Source organism: Lontra canadensis, unplaced genomic scaffold, assembly GCF_010015895.1.
Source record: "Lontra canadensis isolate GAN:19392208 unplaced genomic scaffold, GSC_riverotter_1.0 scaffold12, whole genome shotgun sequence".
In the NCBI taxonomy this organism is placed as follows: domain Eukaryota; kingdom Metazoa; phylum Chordata; class Mammalia; order Carnivora; family Mustelidae; genus Lontra; species Lontra canadensis.
This window is the reverse complement of record NW_022631006.1, coordinates 28,919,171-28,938,409: the sequence shown is the minus strand read 5'-3', so window position 1 is coordinate 28,938,409 and position 19,239 is coordinate 28,919,171. Positions and strand designations below refer to the sequence as shown.

The window sequence follows — 19,239 nt, the reverse complement described above, 5'->3', positions numbered from 1 at the left end:
GACAGAGAGGCTCGGCCTTTCCCGCTCCCCGCCTCCAAGTCTCCAAGGGACTGAAGGCCCCAGCCTTTCCTTCTTGGGCTGTTTATGGTGTGCCAGATGCACGACTCGTTCTACCACCCCGACCGAAGACTCCCAGTGCTGGGCAAGAGCGGGAAAAAAATCAGTGGAGGTGTCTGGACTGGACCACGGGAGAGAAGTAAAGGAATGGCTAGGAATGTAAGGAGCAGATGCCGGCTCAGCGTCCCTGGCAGTTAGGAGGACAGGTCCTTGAAGGGGCCTTGATGGGTCGCCGTGACGACGGGGGTGGGGCTGGCGCGGGCGTTCGAGCCTTGGAGCCCTTTGGGGCCCGTCTCGGTGCGCGCTTCTGCCTGGCACCTGGCGTTTGAGTCTTCCTGCGCGCTTCGGAATCTGCGGCCCGGCGCGGCCTGGTGAGGGCCCTGCGGCTCCTGTGGTAGCCAGCCCTGCCGGCGTTTTCTCTCAGTCTCCGCCATGCCGGCGGTGCTAGGGTTTGAAGGCAGCGCTAACAAGATTGGCGTGGGAGTGGTCCGGGATGGCGCGGTGCTGGCGAATCCGCGGCGGACTTACGTCACGCCTCCGGGCACAGGTGCGTGTGTGGGGGACTAGAGTTCGCCGCGCGCTCCTCGGCATGGCAGCACCTTACATCTGTCTGAGCGCTGGCTAGCAAAGTAGGGCGTGGGGCGCGTTGTCCGCTTGTAGAGGTTTTTGCCCCGAATCTCTGAGATTATGTGACAGTATGAACAAGACAGGCTGATGATTAGAAGAGTCACAGGCACTTGGACCTGTATCTTCTGGGTTTCTTTTGCTTTTATTAAGTGCTTTTTATATACTAATCGTCATCTGGATGCTAGATACAAGAGTAGATATTAGGAACCGCTATGGAGTCGGACGTAAGAACAAAACTTTACGGTATGATGAACAGTATAACAGATGCAATCAGAATTATCTAGAATGAGAAGGAGTGTAGAGACTTCCACCTTGGGTGTTAGACAGGAACAGTAATATTCGTGTTCAGTATTTGGTTTGGGGCTTATGTTCCTGACTCTTTAAATGGAAATAATAATATCTGCATTATTGGGTCTTAAGAAATAAGTGAAATTACTAAACATATTACAACTCATCTAACAAATGTTATTTCTAGGTTATTATGTTGTATTTTTTTAAAAGATTTTATTTATTTATGTGAGAGAGAGCACGAGAGGAGAGAAGGTCAGAGGGAGAAACAGACTCCCCGCAGAGCTGGGAGCCCTATGTGGGACTCGATTCCGCGACTCCAGGATCATGAACTGAGCCAAAGGCAGTTTCCTGAAGCCACCCAGGCGCCCCTCTTACATTGTATTCTATCCACCATCCCTTAAAACTCCTGCATATAAAGGAGAAGGCAACTGACTTGCATATACCTGCAAAGCCTCCCTGAAATGATGGTGTTGTGATGGGTTACTTGTTAGAACATATATATCTTGTGTTTAGTAGTCACTCCTTTAGGCATTTTGGCACCAGGATTACAAAGATAAATAGCCAGTGCTTTACGATGCTCATGGTTAAACTGGGGAAACTACAAATAATTATAATGCTCTAATTGTTATATGTCTAATGTGGTGTGTAGAGTATAAAGATGTGATTGTGCATGGGGTTTGTAGGGCCACAGAGAAGATCACCAAAGGGTGAAGTGAAAAGTAGCTTTCACTTGAATTGAGTCCTGAAGGCTGAGTAGGAGTTGGGTATGAAGAAGGGAATTTCTGGAGAGCTGGTATGCCTAGCTGAACAGGCTAGAGTGTATCTGAAAACCTGGAAGACAAGATGCTTGAGGAGAGTGAAAGGGACTCTTCCTACACTGTGTAAATGTTAAAAACAAAACAAAACAAAAAAACAGTCAGTTGTTTTGCCAGTAAAATGGGTTTATTCAGGAATAGTAGAGAATTGCAATTTGGATCAGGGAATCTATGGCAAAACCATAGGCAAGTCTCCCTGCCTTTGCTATAGAAAAACTCTGTGATCTCTGACCTGTGTCCATCTCCTAGGATTCCTTCCGGGTGATACTGCTAGGCATCACCGAGCTGTTATCCTGGACCTGCTACAGGAGGCACTGACAGAGGCTGGATTAACCTCCCAGGATATTGATTGCATTGCCTACACCAAAGGTATAGCTGGGATAGTGGTTGACAAAAATGAAGAATATACCTGGAGTCTGGCTAGGTTAGAATAGCCCACTGCTCTCCTTTCCTACCACCACTACCCCTACCTCACCTCTTGCATCCCTTACTTTCCCCAGCTCTGTTTTTCCCAGTGTCCATAGGATTCTAACTCCCATTTCTGTCCCCCTAGGCCCTGGCATGGGTGCCCCACTGGTTTCTGTGGCTGTTGTGGCCCGCACTGTGGCCCAGCTGTGGAATAAGCCATTGCTGGGCGTGAACCACTGTATAGGCCACATTGAGATGGGCCGCCTTATCACCGGAGCCACCAGCCCAACTGTGCTGTATGTCAGTGGAGGAAACACACAGGTATTTGGAGTACTCTATCGTTCCCTCGTCATTTCTAAGGCACTGTGCCAGCAACTTTCATGTACTCAGTGTGGCACCTGTGAGAACAAAGCTGGGCTTATCTGAACCTAAAATGTTATGCACTAGAAAACCCACAAGAAAGTTTGCATTATTGCAGATTTGGGCAGGATGATCACGATATTGGATGGCATTTATTTAAAAGATTGTACTCATTTATTAGAGAGACGGAGAGAGAGCATGAGCAGGGGAGAGGGAGAAGCTGACGACTTCCGCCTGAACAGGGAGCTCAGTGCGGGGCTTGATCCAAGGACCTCGGGATTATGACCTGAGTGGAAAGCAGAAGCTTTAGTGACTGAGACACCCAGACGCCCCTTACATGGTTTTTATATATGTGGTTATAAAGATAAGAAATTTCCAATTTAGAAAAAAAAGAATAGTAAATATTGAAGCCTTCAAAGTAATGAAAGGGTTCTTTCTTTTGTTAATCTGAAGCTTATTTTTTCTCTGTATTTTAGCATTTAAAACTAAGGGGCACTATGTGATGTGTTTTTTTCACAATAATTTCATGTTTTGTTTTACGTTACTGGTAGTAAATAGAAGTTGGTAATTTAAGAGTGTGAAAACAAATAATTTAAAAAACATTTTATAAGTGGTAGAAGGCATTTTAAGTTTATAGGTGAAGCCAGAGTTGTTTGGAGTACCATGCAAGACCTTTTTCTGTTGTGATTAGAGAACTCCAGTCTTTCTTTCCCACGGAACACCTGACAGGGTTATTTTTAGAAAAAGTGATCATCCCCAGCTAATGAAAGGCTTAAAACTTTATTTTGTGACATAGTTATTTAGGATGAAGCACATATTCCTATAAAAATGAGTGGGAACTTTTACAGGTAGAGGACATATAGCTGGCAGGGGCCTGAAGGGTGGCATACAAAATTAGGGACTTGGGGTGTGCACAGTAGCAATGGAGGCTTGCAAGAGTTACTGAAGAGAGGCAGTGATGGTTTTCTCTTCTTCCTTCTTGAAACCTGTTAAGATGGGAAAACAGGGAAGATGATTGGGTAGAGAAGTAGACAACAGAAGTAGAAAGGCAGGATTTTTTTTTTTCCCTTTCCCTTTTGTGGCCAGCCTTTTAACAGCAGATTACAATCTATATCAGAATAGAAGGAAATCCTTAGCAGCACTGGAAAGGGAAAAGGACTTCTTATGGTCTTAAGGAAACACTGAATGTCAGAAGTATATGTGTCAGTGGGTGGTAAATATTCTCTGGTAGAAGCTGGTCATATGTGAAGAATGAACATAAGTTGATTGCCATGCTGAGTTGGGTGTGTTATTAGTGTGATCCAGTATAGGATTTTTGGAGGTTTTCAACTCTGCCTCTTGTGTTGTTTCCAAATAACACTGCCCTGGTAGAATAGTCTAGAAGGACTCTGGTTCCGTGCCTCCAAGCCGGAAAGCCTGTTTAATCCATAGTGTCAAGACTGCCTTTAAAGGATGTATTAGGAACCTCCAAGCTAGAAAAATGTATTTGAAATGAGAATTGCTTCTACCCTGACCTAGGGTACCTTCTGTAGATTAGGAATCTGCTCTGGGAATCCTCAGGGTACATTTAAACTTCTGAGATAAGAGCTATGAGAAAGTATCTATTCAGGGTTTGGGTGAGTTCTTTTGTTCCATTTTTTATTGGAAGCTGCAGCGGCCATGTTGATCCTCTGCTATGTTCTTCCCCAAAGCCAAATACTCCTCTTTACAGACTTGAGGTTTCATGGACATCCTCATCACCCTTAGGTGATTGCATATTCAGAACATCGTTACCGCATCTTTGGGGAAACCATCGATATTGCTGTGGGTAATTGTCTGGATCGTTTTGCTCGAGTGCTGAAGGTAAGCCACTGGGGCTAGAGAAAACATAAGGTATGGATAAATTTCTGGGGAGCCATGGAAATGGAAGTAGGAAATAGTGAATTAGTTTCTTATGCTTTCTGAATATCTGATTCCATCCTCTTTTACCTTCTGCTAGATTTCCAATGACCCGAGTCCAGGCTACAATATTGAACAGATGGCAAAGCGGTAAGGGAACATAAGAGGGAGAAGGCTGACTGGTGGGTCTTCCGGGATTTCCCTATACATATAGTAAGGAGGTCTGGGAGCACTTTGGAGGGTGAGCAGCCAGCTGACTAAAGCCTTCGTGCCTCTACACTCACTCCCACACAGAGGCAAGAAGCTAGTTGAGCTGCCATATACTGTGAAGGGGATGGACGTTTCATTCTCAGGGATACTGTCTTTCATTGAGGTGAGTGTGGACAGGTGAGGAGAGAGCACTGCCATGCTTTTTAATGAGGCGTATCTGTTTTGCTCACCATTGTATTTCCTGTCTGTAGTGTAGTTCCGATCTGTATTAATGATGCTGACTAAATTCATTAAGCAAATATTTATTAAACATCTGTGTGCCAGGCACTGTTCCAGGCAATAGCAGTACAGCATAGAGCAAAATAAAAATCTCTTTCTACTTGGCACTTACATTCTATTGGGGGGGTGGTAGTGACAAAGAAACAAGTGGGGGCGGAAGATAATAACACAATAAAAAGGATCAGATAATGATAAGCATTAGGGAGAAAGTTGAGCCAAGTAAGGGGTTGGGAGGGTTGGGGGTGCCAGGGCAGACATTTGTGATTATTGAATCCCAAATAAATGCTGCCCATTCCATAGCTCAGTGCCAGTGAAAGGCAAAGTGCAGTGTAGACATGCTGGTAAGTGTAATTGTAGTGAGACACAGTGATCCTCCAGGCGCACTAATTTTTGCTCTCATGTCATCCCCAAACCATACTTCATTTATTTATTTATTTATTTTCTTCTTTAATTATAGGACGTAGCCCAGCGGATGCTGGCCACAGGCGAGTGTACTCCTGAGGATTTATGTTTCTCTCTGCAGGTAATGGGATAAAATGCCGGGAGAGAAAGTTGGGTCTGGAGGAACTTTTACGTAGTAGAACAGAACCGGGATCCCCTCTGTTGTTTTCACTTTATCTGTCCCCCACAGGAAACCGTGTTTGCAATGCTGGTAGAGATCACAGAGCGAGCCATGGCACATTGTGGCTCCCAGGAGGCCCTCATCGTGGGAGGTGTGGGGTGTATGTATCATTGAACTGTGCACTTCTTTCCTGTTCTTGGACATTAGTGTCTTCTTCCTGCTAGTCTAAATCTCTTAAGGGTTTGGGAAAATTAGAAGTTTCTGCTTCCTAGCTTGCTCCCAAACTCCTACTTCATAATTGTAAGTAAACACACATGAGGTGTACAGCTGGACCATGCAGAAAGGGCTGCCTACCCCCTACCTCCTCACAGGTAATTTGAGGCTACAGGAAATGATGGAGACAATGTGCCAGGAACGTGGAGCCCGGCTTTTTGCCACAGATGAGAGGTAAAGGCCCTTTCCCTTTCTTGATTTTTTCTTTTTTCCTCCAATTACTATGATTCTTCACCCTTGAATCCCAAATTTCTTATCTTTTTTCTTCCTAGATTCTGCATTGACAATGGAGCCATGATTGCCCAGGCTGGCTGGGAGATGTTTCGGGCAGGACACAGGACCCCCCTTAGTGATTCTGGGATCACACAGAGGTGTGTATCCTCCTGGAGGAGGTAGATAAGATTATATGGGAGGTAGGCAAAAATCAGCAGGGAAGAGGGTCTAGAATCATGAGGGTAGAGGGATTGGAGGCTTCTAAGGGATAGCTGTCCACCAGGTTTTCTGTGTTTTTTTTTTTTTTTTTTCCACAGGTATCGGACAGATGAAGTAGAAGTGACTTGGAGGGACTAACAAGGTTAACAGGATCAGAGTAGGTAGTGCCCTCAGTGGAGCTTACGGGAACTTGGGCCTTAATCTCTGTCCTGACCTGAGTGTCCTGGCAAGGCTATGGACTCCTGTCTCCCATCGTTTGAACCTCAGGTTGACTCAGCAATAAACTGTTTTTGGTTTTGTATGTTGGTAATTGGCTTGTGTTAATCAAGAATGATGCAGGGTTGGCACTGGATAAATTCTTGTTGGTGGGGTGAGTGGGTAAGGAGGTAAGGGTCAGAGCAGAGCCTTGGCCGACTGTTCAGGGCTGCTGCTTTGAAGTTAAGATGGAGGGGCCATCTTTTTTTTTTTTTTTTTTTTTACAATTTTTATTTTTTTAAAGATTTCATTTATTTATTTGACAGAGAGAGATCACAAGTCAGCAGAGAGGTAGGCAGAGAGAGAGGAGGAAACAGGCTCCCTACTGAGCAGAGAGCCCGATGCAGGCCTCGACCCCAGGATCCTGAGACCATGACCTGAGCTGAAGGCAGAGGCTTAACCCACTGAGCCACCCAGGCGCCCTGGAGGGGCCATCTTAGGTGCTCTTCTAACATCCTCTTAATAATATTATTATCATTACTAATACTATTTTAGTGTCTTGCTTCATGCCGACTGCTTTGTGTTTGTCATCTCGTTTGAATTCTTTGAAGTAGGTTCTCAGGACTTGCCTCCAAATACCCGGGAGCCAGGTCTCATTTTGTACTAATTTGTAACTAAAGAGCAAAACTGTTTCTCCTCCGTGCACTTACTTCTACATACTCCACACACTTCCAGGGGCAGGCCTGTAGGGGTGCCCTGGATCCCTCCCTCCCTGCCCCAGCTGCCAGAACTAATGTCATCGTGGGCTTTATCTTGTTTGTTAGTCACCATGAGAAGTACCAAACTACCAAGGCACCTTCAGCTCTGCACTCTAATAACCATTACTCTCCACGCCTTTTTTTGTTTCTCCTGAAATTCTTTTGTGCTCTTTGGAACTAATAGCTGGTTATTCGTGAAATTGCCTATATCCTCAAGCTCTCTTCTGAATGTTCTCTTTACATTCCTGCTCAGAGCCCCGGTTTCTCCTGAGGACTCTGCTTCTCCTACCGCCTCTAGTGGTGCTGTTTTCTCTCCCCCACATCCTTTGTACCACGCCCTGGAGGTGGGGGTGGGGGTGTCCTCATTTTTCCTCATTCTGTGCTGTCTGTTCCTTCTTATCCCTACCACACCTTAGCTTTGAAACACATGCCATTTATTAGACTAGACTATGCCACAGCTGCTCCTGTTAAATCTTGATTTTAGGTGTGCCTGGGTGGCTCAGTTGGTTAAGCATGTGCCTTCAGCTCAGGTTATGATCCCAGGGTCCTAGGATGGAGTCCCGAGCTGGGCTCTTTGCTCTGCGGGAAGTCTGCTTCTCCCTCTTCTTCTGTCCCTCCCCATCACTCGTGCTCTCCCTCTCTCTCAAATAAATACATAAAATCTTAAAAAAAAAAAAAAAACAAAAAACCCACATCTCGATTTCAGTACCTGTGTGGATCATCCTTCTAATGCTCTGGTCTCAGCTCTGTGCTGCTCCCGTGATCTTGTCCCCCTGCCCCTCCTGTAACCACTCATTCCCTTAGTTCTAGTCTAGACCTATAGCCCCACCATATCTCAATCTCAGACATCCCTCCTGTCTTGCCAGCTCATTTCCTTTAGTGCACTGAGTCTAACAATTCATCTCTTTACCAGGCCCTGCAATCTTTTGATTTTCCTTTCCACTGACCTCATCCCCTACGTGTCTTCATTCCCCTCTTGCTGAACTCCAGTTATGAGCACTTCATTACAAATGCCTCACCTCTCTTGCCCTTCTTGCTTTTGTCACACTTCAACTCTTCACATACTTGATTCCTAGAGCCACTCAGCTGAAAGGGCTAGCGAAAAACAGCCAGGCTAACTCGTCTTGCTTTAACTGCATCATCCCAAAACTTAGGCCACCTCACAGTATACCCTAGTCCTTTCACTTGCCTTCTTTCCAGTAACCATTTTATACCTTCTGGCCCCTCAAATCTGTGTCTCCCCTGATTTTCACTCTTTGGCTCCTATTTTAGTGAGAAGATTGAAACAATCAGAACATTCATGAGTTCCCACCACTACATCCAACCACCTTCCAGTATTTATTCCAATGTACTCTGCTTTCCCTTCTGTTCCTGTATTAACAGTATACTGTTAATACCTGTTACTCTAGGGGCGCGTGGGTGGTTCAGTGGGTTAAGCCTCTGCCTTCGGCTAAAGTCATGATCCCAGGGCCCTGGGATCGAGCCCCACATCAGGCTCCCTGCTTGGCAGTGAGCCTGCTTCTCCTCTCTTTCTCTGCCTGCCTCTGCCTACTTGTGATCTCTGTCTGTCAAATAAATAAAATCTTAAAAAAAAAATACTTGTTACTATATACTCAGTTGGGATTGATTTTGCTCCCCAGAGGACATTAGTTTTCACAACTGGGAGACAGGGCTACTGGGTAGAGACCAGGCATGCTGCAAAATACCCTGCAATGTACAGAACAGCTCCTCACACAAAGAATTCCCTAGGCTAAAACGTCATTGAGAATCCATGCTGAAACGAACTGTCCATGCTCCTGTCCAACTACTTTGATGGCCCATCCCATCCTCTAGCCTTTCAGGACATCTCTCAGTTGTTTCTCTTTTTCTGTAGAGGCCATATTTCCCTTTCTTTCCTAGATCTTCCTCTCCGCACACAGCTGTGCTTTCATTTTCCTCATCTGAAAACACATGATTGCCTCTTGCACCCATTTTCCCCTTTCAGTTGCTTCCCATTTTTCTGCTCCATTTTATAGCAAAACATCTTAAAAAGAGTTGTTTCCAGTTCCTCACAACCAACTCCCTATGAAGAAGTCCGCTCCACCAAGGCTGTCTTTTTGTTTTTGTTTTTTTATAAGATTGTATTTATTTGTGAGGGACGGGGAGAGAGAGGGAGCGCGAGCACACACGTGTGTACTTGAGTAGGGGGAGGGGCAGAGGGAGAAGGAGAAGCAAACTCCTTGCTGAGCAGGGGCTTGATCCCAGGAACCAGAGATCATGACCTGAGCCACCCAGGCGTCCCCACCGATGGCTGTTCTTATGATGGTCACCAGTGACTTCACCTAGGTAACTTTAATGGCATATTCAGCTTCATCCCATGTAGGCTATCAGCAGCTTTTGACACTCCCTCTTTGAAACATTTACTTGGCTTTAGGACACATTCTCTGGTTTGCCTCCTAGCTTACTGACTGCTCTTTGTTTCTCCTTTGATGGTTTCTCCTCATTTTCACAAGCTAGTAACTCTAGGGTTCAGTCCTTGGACTGCTTCTATACACACATACCTTCACTGATTTTGTCCAGTCTTTTTTACATTAAAACCATTTCAATGTGGGTGACTCCCAATTTTTTAGCCCCAGCCTGAACTTCTGTTCTGAATATTTAGCTACCAATTGGAATTTCAACTTGGATATCTCAAATTTAACATACACAAAACTGAACTTTTTTCCTCCCCATCTTTATGCTGCTGACTTTGACAACCCCATCCTTCTAGTTCATGTCAAAGTGCCCTGGTGTTATTTGGCACCTGTTTTTCATCTCCTCCAATTCATCAAATCACACTGACTTTACCTTCAGAATATATCCAGAATCCTGTTTCTTCTTACTTCCATTGCTCCCACCCTAGACCAAGCCAGAATTCTCTGTCTCCGATATGGCAGTAGCTGGAGTATCTGCTTCTACCACTGTCCACTTAAACTCCATTTTCAACACAGCAGCCACAGTGAATGGTATTATCATAAAAGCCAGATTATGTTACTCTGCTGCTCAAAACCCTCTGTGTCTTCCTGTATTGCAGTAAAAGCTAGAGTCTTTCAAAGGTCTGTGACACCTTCCGTGATATGCCCTGCATCTCCCCATTTACTACTTAGACCTCATTTCCTGCTATTCACCTTGTTCATTCTGTTCCAGCAATAGTGGCCTTTTTGTTTTTCCTTAAGCACTGAAGATCTGCCAGCCCCTCAAGGGTCTTCATTCTTTTTTTTTTTTTTAATTAACATATAGTGTATTATTTGCCCCAGGGGTACAGGTCTGTGAATCGTCAGGCTTACACATTTCACAGCACTCATCATAGCACATACCCTCCCCAATATCCATCACCCAACCACCCTCTCCATACCACCCTCCCCAAAGCCCCGGCAACCCTCAGTTTGTTTTGTGAGTCTCTTATGGTTTGTCTCCCTCCTGATCCCATCTTGTTTCATTTTTTCCTTCTCTACCCCCAAACCCTGCACTTTGCCTCTCAAATTCCTCATATCAGGGAGATCATAAGATAATTGTCTTTCTTGGGGCACCTGGGTGGCTCAGTGGGTTAAAGCCTCTGCCTTTGGCTCAGGTCATGATCCCAGGGTCCTGGGATCCAGCCCTGAATTGGGCTGTCTGCTCAACAGGGAACCTGCTTCCTCCTCTCTCTGCCTGCCTCTCTGCCTACTTGTGATTTCTGTCTATCAAATAAATAAATAAAATATTTTTTAAAAAAGTTGTTTAAAAAAAAGATAATTGTCTTTCTCTGACTGACTTATTTCGCTCAACATAATACCCTCTCATTCATCCACGTTGTTGCAAATGGTAAGATTTCATTTCTTCTGATGGCTGCGTAGTATTCCATTGTGTATATATATCACATCTTTATCCATTCATCTGTTGATGGACATCTAGGTTTTTTCCATAGTTTGGCTATTGTGAACATTGCTGCTATAAACGTTCAGGTGCACGTGCCCTCAGGGTCTTCATTCTTGTTGCTCCCTCTGCTCGAGAACTCTTCCTCAGTTAGAGCTTGTTCCATTAGTCTCATAATCTTTAAGTCTTTGCTCTAATTTTTTTCTTTCTTTAGTGAGGACTTTCTGACAATCCTACTTAAAATTATACTCCTCCAGCACTTTTTAGCCCCCTTCCTGTTTTATTTCTCTTGATAGCATTTATCACCTTCTAATCTAATAGGTTTTTTTAAAGATTTTATTTATTTTACAGACATCACAAGTAGGCAGAGAGGCAGGCAGAGAGAGAGAGGGAAGCAGGCTCTCCGCTGAGCAAAGAGTCGGATGCGGGGCTCAATCCCAGGACCCTGAGACCATGACCTGAGCGTAAGGCAGAAGCTTAACCCACTGAGCCTCCTAGGCACTCCTAATCTAATAGTTTCATTTGTGTTTGTTGTTTGACTCCTCCCGTTAGAGTAGGAACTTCATGAGATGAAGGGATTTTTATCTTGTTTTATTCATTGCCATGTAATCTCCCAGTACTTAGAATAGGGTGGACATTCAGTTAGCATTTACTGAATGAATAAGTCGCTGTGGAGGTAAACCAGAGATAATCAAAGACTATCAAGTAAGACTTGGGTCAAAAGATAAAACAAATTGGGATTATATGCACTTGGGAAAAGAGTTAAGTTTCTGGTTATGTACTAAGTAGAAAGTGCTGATAAAAACTTTTTTCATTGACAAGGAGCGACCCATAAATGGGTTGAAAATACACTGAGACATGGACATTTATAATCAGAAATTTTGGGGTAGAAGACCGAGTGTTTAGGATACAGGTAGAAAGGTAAATTCCTTTCCATGAATATATTTGAGAACAAGAATGATCTCTGCCTCTCTAGGCTTGGGGAGTTAATTTGGTAAATGGGAATCAAGCATATTATTTTGTATTAGCCTCGGGTATTGCAAGTTTTTATTAATATTGTGGGATGGAATGGATCTTGCGGGGGGGGGGGATCTTTTTTAGCCCTATAGACCCAGCTGGTTCTGCTTAGTAGGAGACTTCTTTAGGAAGCTTGGGCTCTTGGCTGAGGCTTCTCAAGATAGCCTCACAGTTTGTAAAACCGAGAGACTAAAATCATGGCTCCTTGAGTCTCAAATTGTGGACTTCTCCTAGCTCAGTCTCTCCCGAGTCTCCTATTGGCAGTACAGGGTCAGTGTGTGCTGCTGATTTCCACGAGTGAAGACACTTGGGGATTGTCAGGCCCCTGGACAGCATCCAGCTGAGTCATATATGGAGCCCCAGGGCAAGCTGACTAAAGGATCAGAGGTAGGCTCCTGTTACAGAAGGCAGTGTGAGAAAGGGAACCTGTACTCAGCTCACCTAGCCTTGAGACTAGCTCTACTCCTAGGGTCTTCGCTCTGTGGTTTGGAATTTCGCCAAACTCATGACTATGAGGTCGGCATCCTGGGAATGTTGTAGGACTTCATGAAGACACATGCCACTCAGACTACACAATTAGGAAGAAAGCCGAGGACAGGGGAGCACCATGGTCAGTTCCTACTCTCGGACAGTTTCCCTACTTGCTGGCCCTGTTCCTATATACCCACTTTGATTCACCTGTAAGTCCTGCTCAGAGGTGTGGCCTGAAGGAACAGGAATATTGAAAGAAGTATGTTTCAGTTTCCCCCTCTAGTGGTGCTTCTGCTTCTGCTTCTCTGGTATAAGGTCACAATGTCTTCAAAAGCTTTTCAGCTGCAGAAAAAAGAAACCCCAAATTCAGCAAGGAACAGAGATCAGCTCCTCCCCACCCACTGGGGGATTCTAGGGAGAAGCCAAGAATATTAGGCTTCTCCATCTCACAGCACAATGAGGGAAGCTGGGAACCCTGATTCCTGTGGTGTCTGCTTTGCCAGGGAGCATCCTTCCTCAAGGAGGCCTACTCTGTCTACCCTGCCCCTCCTGGATTTGGGAAAGCTGGTTTCCTTTTATGGCTAGAGCAGCAATTGGAAACTCAAAAGCCTGTAAGAATCAGACATATAATAGCAAAGACTAAAGTGGACCAGGTGAGAACTGTGACAAACATAGGAATACCTACCCTGTTCGGTTGGGCAGCAACCACTTGGCTCCAGCTGAGTGTGTCCCATGGGATGGAGGCCCCAAACTACCGGATGCATGTTAAATATTGGCAATTAGTTTTAAAAATTATAAATTCTGTATGATCTGAACTAAACTTGTACAACTAAGCTCCAGTCCAGAGGCCACCAGTGTTCAACACCTGGTCTAGAGACTCCCTCACCAGAAGTTCCTTTTTTTTTAAAATTAATTAATTAATTAATTAGAGAAAGATCACAAGTAGGCAGAGAGGCAGGCAGAGAGAGAGGAAGGGAAGCAGGCTTCCTGCTGAGCAGAGAGCCCGATGCGGGGCTCAATCCCAGGACTCTGGGATCATGACCCTAGCCGAGGGCAGCGGCTTAACCCACTGAGCCACCCAGGCGCCCCCCCCCCTTTTTTTTAAAGATTTTATTTATTTGACAGAGAGAGAGAGAGATCACAAGTAGGCAGAGAGGCAGGCAGAGAGAGAGAGGGGAGGAAGCAGGCTCCCTGTGAAGCAGAGAGCCCGATGCGGGGCTTGATCCCAAGACCCTGAGATCATGACCTGAGCCGAAGGCAGAGGCTTTAATCACTGAGCCACCCAGGCGCCCCCACCAGAAGTTCTTGACATGGTCCTGCACACTGTTCAAGCTTACTGAATAGGACAGAGCCATGTGATAGGTGCCCACCTGGACCGAAGAGCTCCAGTTCACATCTGCTGAGGAAGGTGGGTTACAGAATGACTAGAGGAGGGGCCTCATTTCTCAGGCAGGAGAGGAAATGAGTTACTGTTGGTAGTTCTGGATTTCTTATGGGTGTCAACCTTGAGTTGTATCTCACTTCCTCATCCCCTTACTGGTTTGCTCACTTACCAGGTTTCTTGTAGAATGTATAGAGCAGGATCAGAAGGCTAAGCAGCATAGCAATGAGTACTGCCCACCAAGTGAGGAGGAACATGAGCAGGCAAAGCAGAGCCCAGGAGGGAGAGCCAGGGATGGTACCGATGGAAGGAAGGGCACCAGATTGCAGGGGAAAGTGAATGCTGCCTATACTTTGTCCAAACCTCAGTGCCACCCACTCTTGTACCCCAAGGATGCTCCTCCAACTCTCCCAGGTCCTCCTAACCCAGGACCTGACCCCGTGATAACAAGTGCCCATACTAACCAGGCAACCACCTAAGGGAGGCTTGGAGACAAAGTTGACAAGGGCATAGGAGCAGAGGAAAAGTTGGAGATGATGGGGGTGATGTTCAGATCAGTTTTGGGAGAGATGAAAGGTCAGGAGGTCGGTCTATAAATGAATCCTGGGTTTGAGGCTTAGAGAGACAAGGACAGCAAATTCTGGCTTCCTTCCCTCATACTCTATTCCCTACTCGTCACCGCAACTTCCATGCACACCACCACCAAGTTAGCAGACTTTTTTTTTTTCCACTTTCAGGACTAGAGATAAAGAAAACAGGCGTGTCAGAGCCAAGCCCTATAATTCAGAGGTAGGGCAGTGAGGGGCAGGAGGGGAAAGGTGATTAATGAAGGCCCGTGTGGGGGTGGAGGAGGAGTACTCACCAATAAGAATAAATACTACAGCAATAAGGAATGTGAATAGATAGCCTCACATAGTTCATGGGTCCTGCCTTAGCCTTTCCCAAAAAGCTGATTTTTTATTATTATATATAATATGTATATTATATATATAATAATTATATTATTATTATTATTATTATTATCCGATAGTTTATTCTGGCAGAGCTACTTTAAGAGGGCACGGCAATCACTGGGGAACGGTCCCAGGAAGAGAGAGAGTGATTGCCCCCTTCTCCTTTCGAGAGGTAGGAGGGAGTGAGCAAAGAAGAAATAGTTGAGGGAGCTTAGGGGTCTTAAGGGGAAGAAAGGATGGGAGTAGAGTGCAGTGAGACACCTGGTAAATGAGGGATGGGAAGATGGGAGGCAGATGGGAGAGAGTTATTCTCCCTAAACTTTGCCTTGATATACAGACAGACTTTGAATTTTTCTATACGAGCTTGGACTGTCTCTTAAACACCGGCCAACCACAATCATCACCTCCCTACATTGTCATCTAACTACTGGTTGCTGAGTTGGAGCCCTCTTGTACTCCTCATCCTCCAAAAATTATGCTCTTAGGATAGCCCTAGACTCTACCTACCTTTTCTCCTTTTTCCACCAAGACTCTTGGTGTTGTTGTAAGATAACAACTAACCTGGAAGACTTCAGGGGTTGAAACAAAGCAGGAAAGGACAGAGGACAGAAGAGCATTGAAGATTATGGGCAATCATGAGGGGACAGAGACAGACACCATCCATGCTCATGCCTGAGGAGAAGGGCAGGCAGAGGCAGAAATCAGTGCATTGCAAACGCAGTACATTCCCCTCATATTTTCACCTAGCTTTCCCAGAAGTTGCTTGACATACTAAATTTTATACTATCTTTGAAGGTTTTACCCTGCCCACATAAATCCCCTTAGGTCATTCTTGGTTTTTGAGCATCTACACTGGCAGGCGATGGACTAAGTAAAGTTTCTCTCTCTCATCTCCTCCTTAGGTTCACTCACCTGATGGTGATTAGAGAGTGCATACAGGCAGGACCCTTGCTCTGCCTAACTGTGGAAATCCTAGCCACACTGGTATTCTGGCCCCAGGCAGCTCCCATTCGCACACCCACACTGGTCCTATTTCCTGGAGCTTCTCCAGTCATACAGGAGCCTGGAAATGAGCCTGGGAACAGACATTCCTTTGTGGGGAGAGAAGCACATCACAGAGCAGTAGGACTATCTAGGTACTATCAGTGCCAAAAGGGGAAATGGAAGTTTGTTTGAAGGTGCTGGGGTGGGGAGAATACCAAATTTTATTTTATTAAAAAAAAAAAAGATTTTTATGTATTTATTTGAGAGAGAGGGAGAGAGCATACAAGGAGGGGGGAGGGGCAGAGGGAGAAGCAGGCTGTCCACTGAGCAGGGAGTCCCACAAAGGGTTTGATCCCAGAAGCCTGGGATCAAGACCCAAGCTGAAGACAGACACTCAACCAACTGAGCTACCCAGATGGCCCGGGAATACCAAATTTGATAATCAATGACCACCACATAATTTTTTAGTGAAATGAGGGATGGGAAGAAATGGTGAAGGAAGGTGAGGGGCTACCTGCACATAAACTACTTTTAATGTGATTGATGAAGTCTCTTGCTCATTTCATCACTTATACCCTCAGCCCTCAGAGGCAGAAAGCAGGGCTCCAGGTCATTCTGCCCAGAAGGCTGGAGTGGAGGGCCTTACTGCTTGTGGCAGAGATCCCCAGGTAGGAAATTGTGTTCACATGATGGCAGAGATAGCTGGCGCAGGGTCCTGGAAACAACAGTGGAAGCATTAGTGGTGAGAGAAGGGGTAGATGGTGAGTATGCTCCATGCCTTGGTGTGGTTCTCACTTTGAAGACTCCAGAGATGCTGGTCCCTGTGAGTACCCCAGTGGCTAAAGAGAAAAAGATGGAAAACATGCCAAAGAAACTGCCCTCTGGACCTCACCCCTGTGGGACCATATTTTCCAAGAAAATGCTATTTATGTAAAAGAACAGAGAAAAACTGGGTTTGGGAGGGGGCAACTCCTGGCTTCCCTTCATTCAGGCAAGATAGCACCTGTATCCAGTTTACTGTCAGTGACTTAGGCTGGGACAAATAAGGCAAGATTGTAAATTAGTCAGCCCAGGGACCTATAGGACTTAGTATTCTGATGGCCAACTTGCAAATGACATACGGAATCAGAACTCATGGGGTCTTTTCTGGGGAGATGTGGACTAATGAGGTGCCCTGCTCCGAGGGGAGGTGACATTTTGAGGCATGCATTCCCTTTAATACATTTCTCATCCAGCTTCCCGTTGTCTCACCTGGGCACCCAAAGAAGAAAGTGGCTGGTCAGGTGGGGTTTGTGGGGAGGAATGTTCTAGCAGATAGTTGATGAAAGAGAGGATTTGGGTTGGGGGGGCGCCTAGGTGGCTCAGTTGATTATGCGTCTGCCTAACCCAGGGTCCTGGGACCCAGCAGGGGAGTCTGCTCCTCTGACTTCCAGCAGGGGAGTCTATCCTCCCATAGCCCCTTCTTGTGCTTTCTTTCAATGTCAAATAAATAAATATTTTTTAAAAAGAGAGGGGGATCAGGAAGATTGTTTGGAGAAATACCATGGGTGTTTAAAAAAAAAAAAAAGGAGAAGTGAGTGGAAGGGAAGGAAGAACTCCCACCTCCTCACTCTCTTCTCCCATCCATTTAAGTTCCGTTTCCCATTGGCCTCTTCCCATAAAGGAGTCTGGCTAAGTGGGTGTCCTTTTCCTTCTTGCCTCAAATTGCAAAGTGTCCCTTCCCTTACTAGAAGGGTAGATCTCAAGATTGTGAATATCTGGGAGCTGGAAATGGCATTTCTCATCTGGTAGTCTTGTCTAGTGCTCATCCTAGCAGATCCCTAGAATGCATCCTTATTTTTCCCTGAAAGAGTTGGCATATGGAGTCTGTTCCAGCAAATCTGTTCAGTTTCAGGTTGAGTCCCTGAGAATCTGCTCTGCCAGCTACACACACACACACACACACACACAATTCCATATCTCCCCACATTTGGCCCTTTCCTGATCTGTCCAGCTCTTATGGCCATCCCCTCAGTTACTCTTACCCTCACCTTGACTCCCTGGCCACTGCCTTAGACCTCCACTCCACACTACCCATTGCCAAGCACAGAAGGACTGTCAGGGTCACCAGGCCCACCAATACTAACTCATTTTCCAGATCTGTGTTAGGTAGCTGCACCCATGCTCCCGGAAGGGCAGAGACTTTATTGACTGATTTGATGCCTCCACCTGATTCTTAAAATGACTTGTCCAGGCTGGAGTCACAAAAAGTGCAGGCTGGTGGTCAGCAGATTTGGGAAAAGGGCTTATCAAAGAAGGGGATGAACATTACCTGGAGCAGGTTTGAAAAGATCTCTGTGAAAACTGCCTTGTTCATAGCCATCACTTGTTAGCCAAAGCGAAGGTGATCCAGATGGAACTGCAAAGTGCTGGACCCAGGCTTCTTGAAATAGGAAATAGTGCCAGAGAGGAGAGGAAAGAGGAACAAGTCTGGTCTCACCCCTCCCTGATGGGAAAGCCATCCTCTCAGGCAGTGTGAGGAACAATCATGCTTTGCTCTCTGGTTGAGTCAGCCTGGACAAATCTTTTTATTGGTCAGCGAATCCACCCCAGCAGCCACGCCCCAAACCCCCATCCTATCTTCCAGGGAGAGGGGAGAGAAGAGGCATTGCTTATTCCCTAAATTTCTTCCCCATAAAGATACCTAGAACTGTAGCAAAACCCCCAGATTTAGGGGGTCTCAGAGTAAGAAAGAGGTGTTATCCTGGACAGCGGGAGCAGCTGTTGGTGTCCCACCCCAGTGAAAATGCTCATGGCCCCCCAGAACATTGGTTCCCCCCAGCAGCAGAGATCACTCCACTTTCCACTGATGGGTCCTCATCCCAGGGATCTAGGTGAGGATTAGACTCACCCTGATTCTCTGAACACACAGGGTTGGGCTTCTCTTTCTCACCACTGACCCCACTTCTGGACAGGGAGGAAATCCCAAGGTGTGGGGTGGATCACCGGTGGTAGGTATCCCTGACTCCTTCCCCTTCACCTCTGCCCTGGGTGGATCCAGCCTGGTTATGTGTGCATTTCATGTCAGTACTCTTCCCTCCAGAATCGCAGCTTTATCGTGCACAGGAAAACCAACAGCCAAACCCTAGAACTGACCCCAAACACATCCTTCGATTTTCTGGTCCCAGGCTCCCCCGGGTCTGGGAAGACCTCCACACCCACCCCGCAACCCCCCAGACCCGTCCGGTGAACGCAGCCTTTATAGCCTGGCTCATTCCACCATCCCTGCATCCTTCCTGGCTTCTGAATTTGCCTCGCTCAGCGCAAGGACGTGACCTACAGGTGGAAGGGAGGAGGTCATCTCGGGACGAGCCCAGGGGGATTGGATGACAGAGTTTGGGCTCCCGGAGCCCAGTCCCCAAGCCCGCCAGCACCG

At 46.1% G+C, this 19,239-nt stretch overlaps 1 protein-coding gene across 2 annotated transcripts; it reads left to right on the top strand.

The window, feature by feature from the left end:
- The first annotated feature begins 87 nt into the window (after positions 1-87).
- Positions 88-6,502, top strand: OSGEP (O-sialoglycoprotein endopeptidase). Of its 2 annotated transcripts, none has more exons than XM_032856950.1 (11): positions 88-604; positions 2,040-2,159; positions 2,344-2,519; positions 4,305-4,400; positions 4,537-4,586; positions 4,731-4,809; positions 5,383-5,448; positions 5,557-5,647; positions 5,859-5,934; positions 6,033-6,131; positions 6,291-6,502. In XM_032856950.1, the coding sequence occupies exons 1-11, from the start codon at positions 490-492 to the stop codon at positions 6,328-6,330; spliced, it is 1,008 nt and encodes a 335-aa protein (XP_032712841.1). In that variant the 5' UTR covers positions 88-489; the 3' UTR covers positions 6,331-6,502. The 2 variants fall into 2 exon arrangements, with proteins under 2 accessions (XP_032712841.1, XP_032712842.1); XM_032856951.1 differs by having other exon boundaries at positions 89-581.
- Positions 6,503-19,239: the final 12,737 nt, after the last annotated feature.

Excerpts from the sequence above, each read along its gene's own strand:
- OSGEP (XM_032856950.1), top strand. The coding sequence starts at position 490 with ATGCCGGCGGTGCTAGGGTTTGAAGGCAGCGCTAACAAGATTGGCGTG. Across the intron at positions 4,587-4,730 it reads ATTGAACAGATGGCAAAGCG|AGGCAAGAAGCTAGTTGAGC; the intron begins GTAAGGGAACAT and ends ACTCCCACACAG. Across the intron at positions 4,810-5,382 it reads GGATACTGTCTTTCATTGAG|GACGTAGCCCAGCGGATGCT; the intron begins GTGAGTGTGGAC and ends CTTTAATTATAG.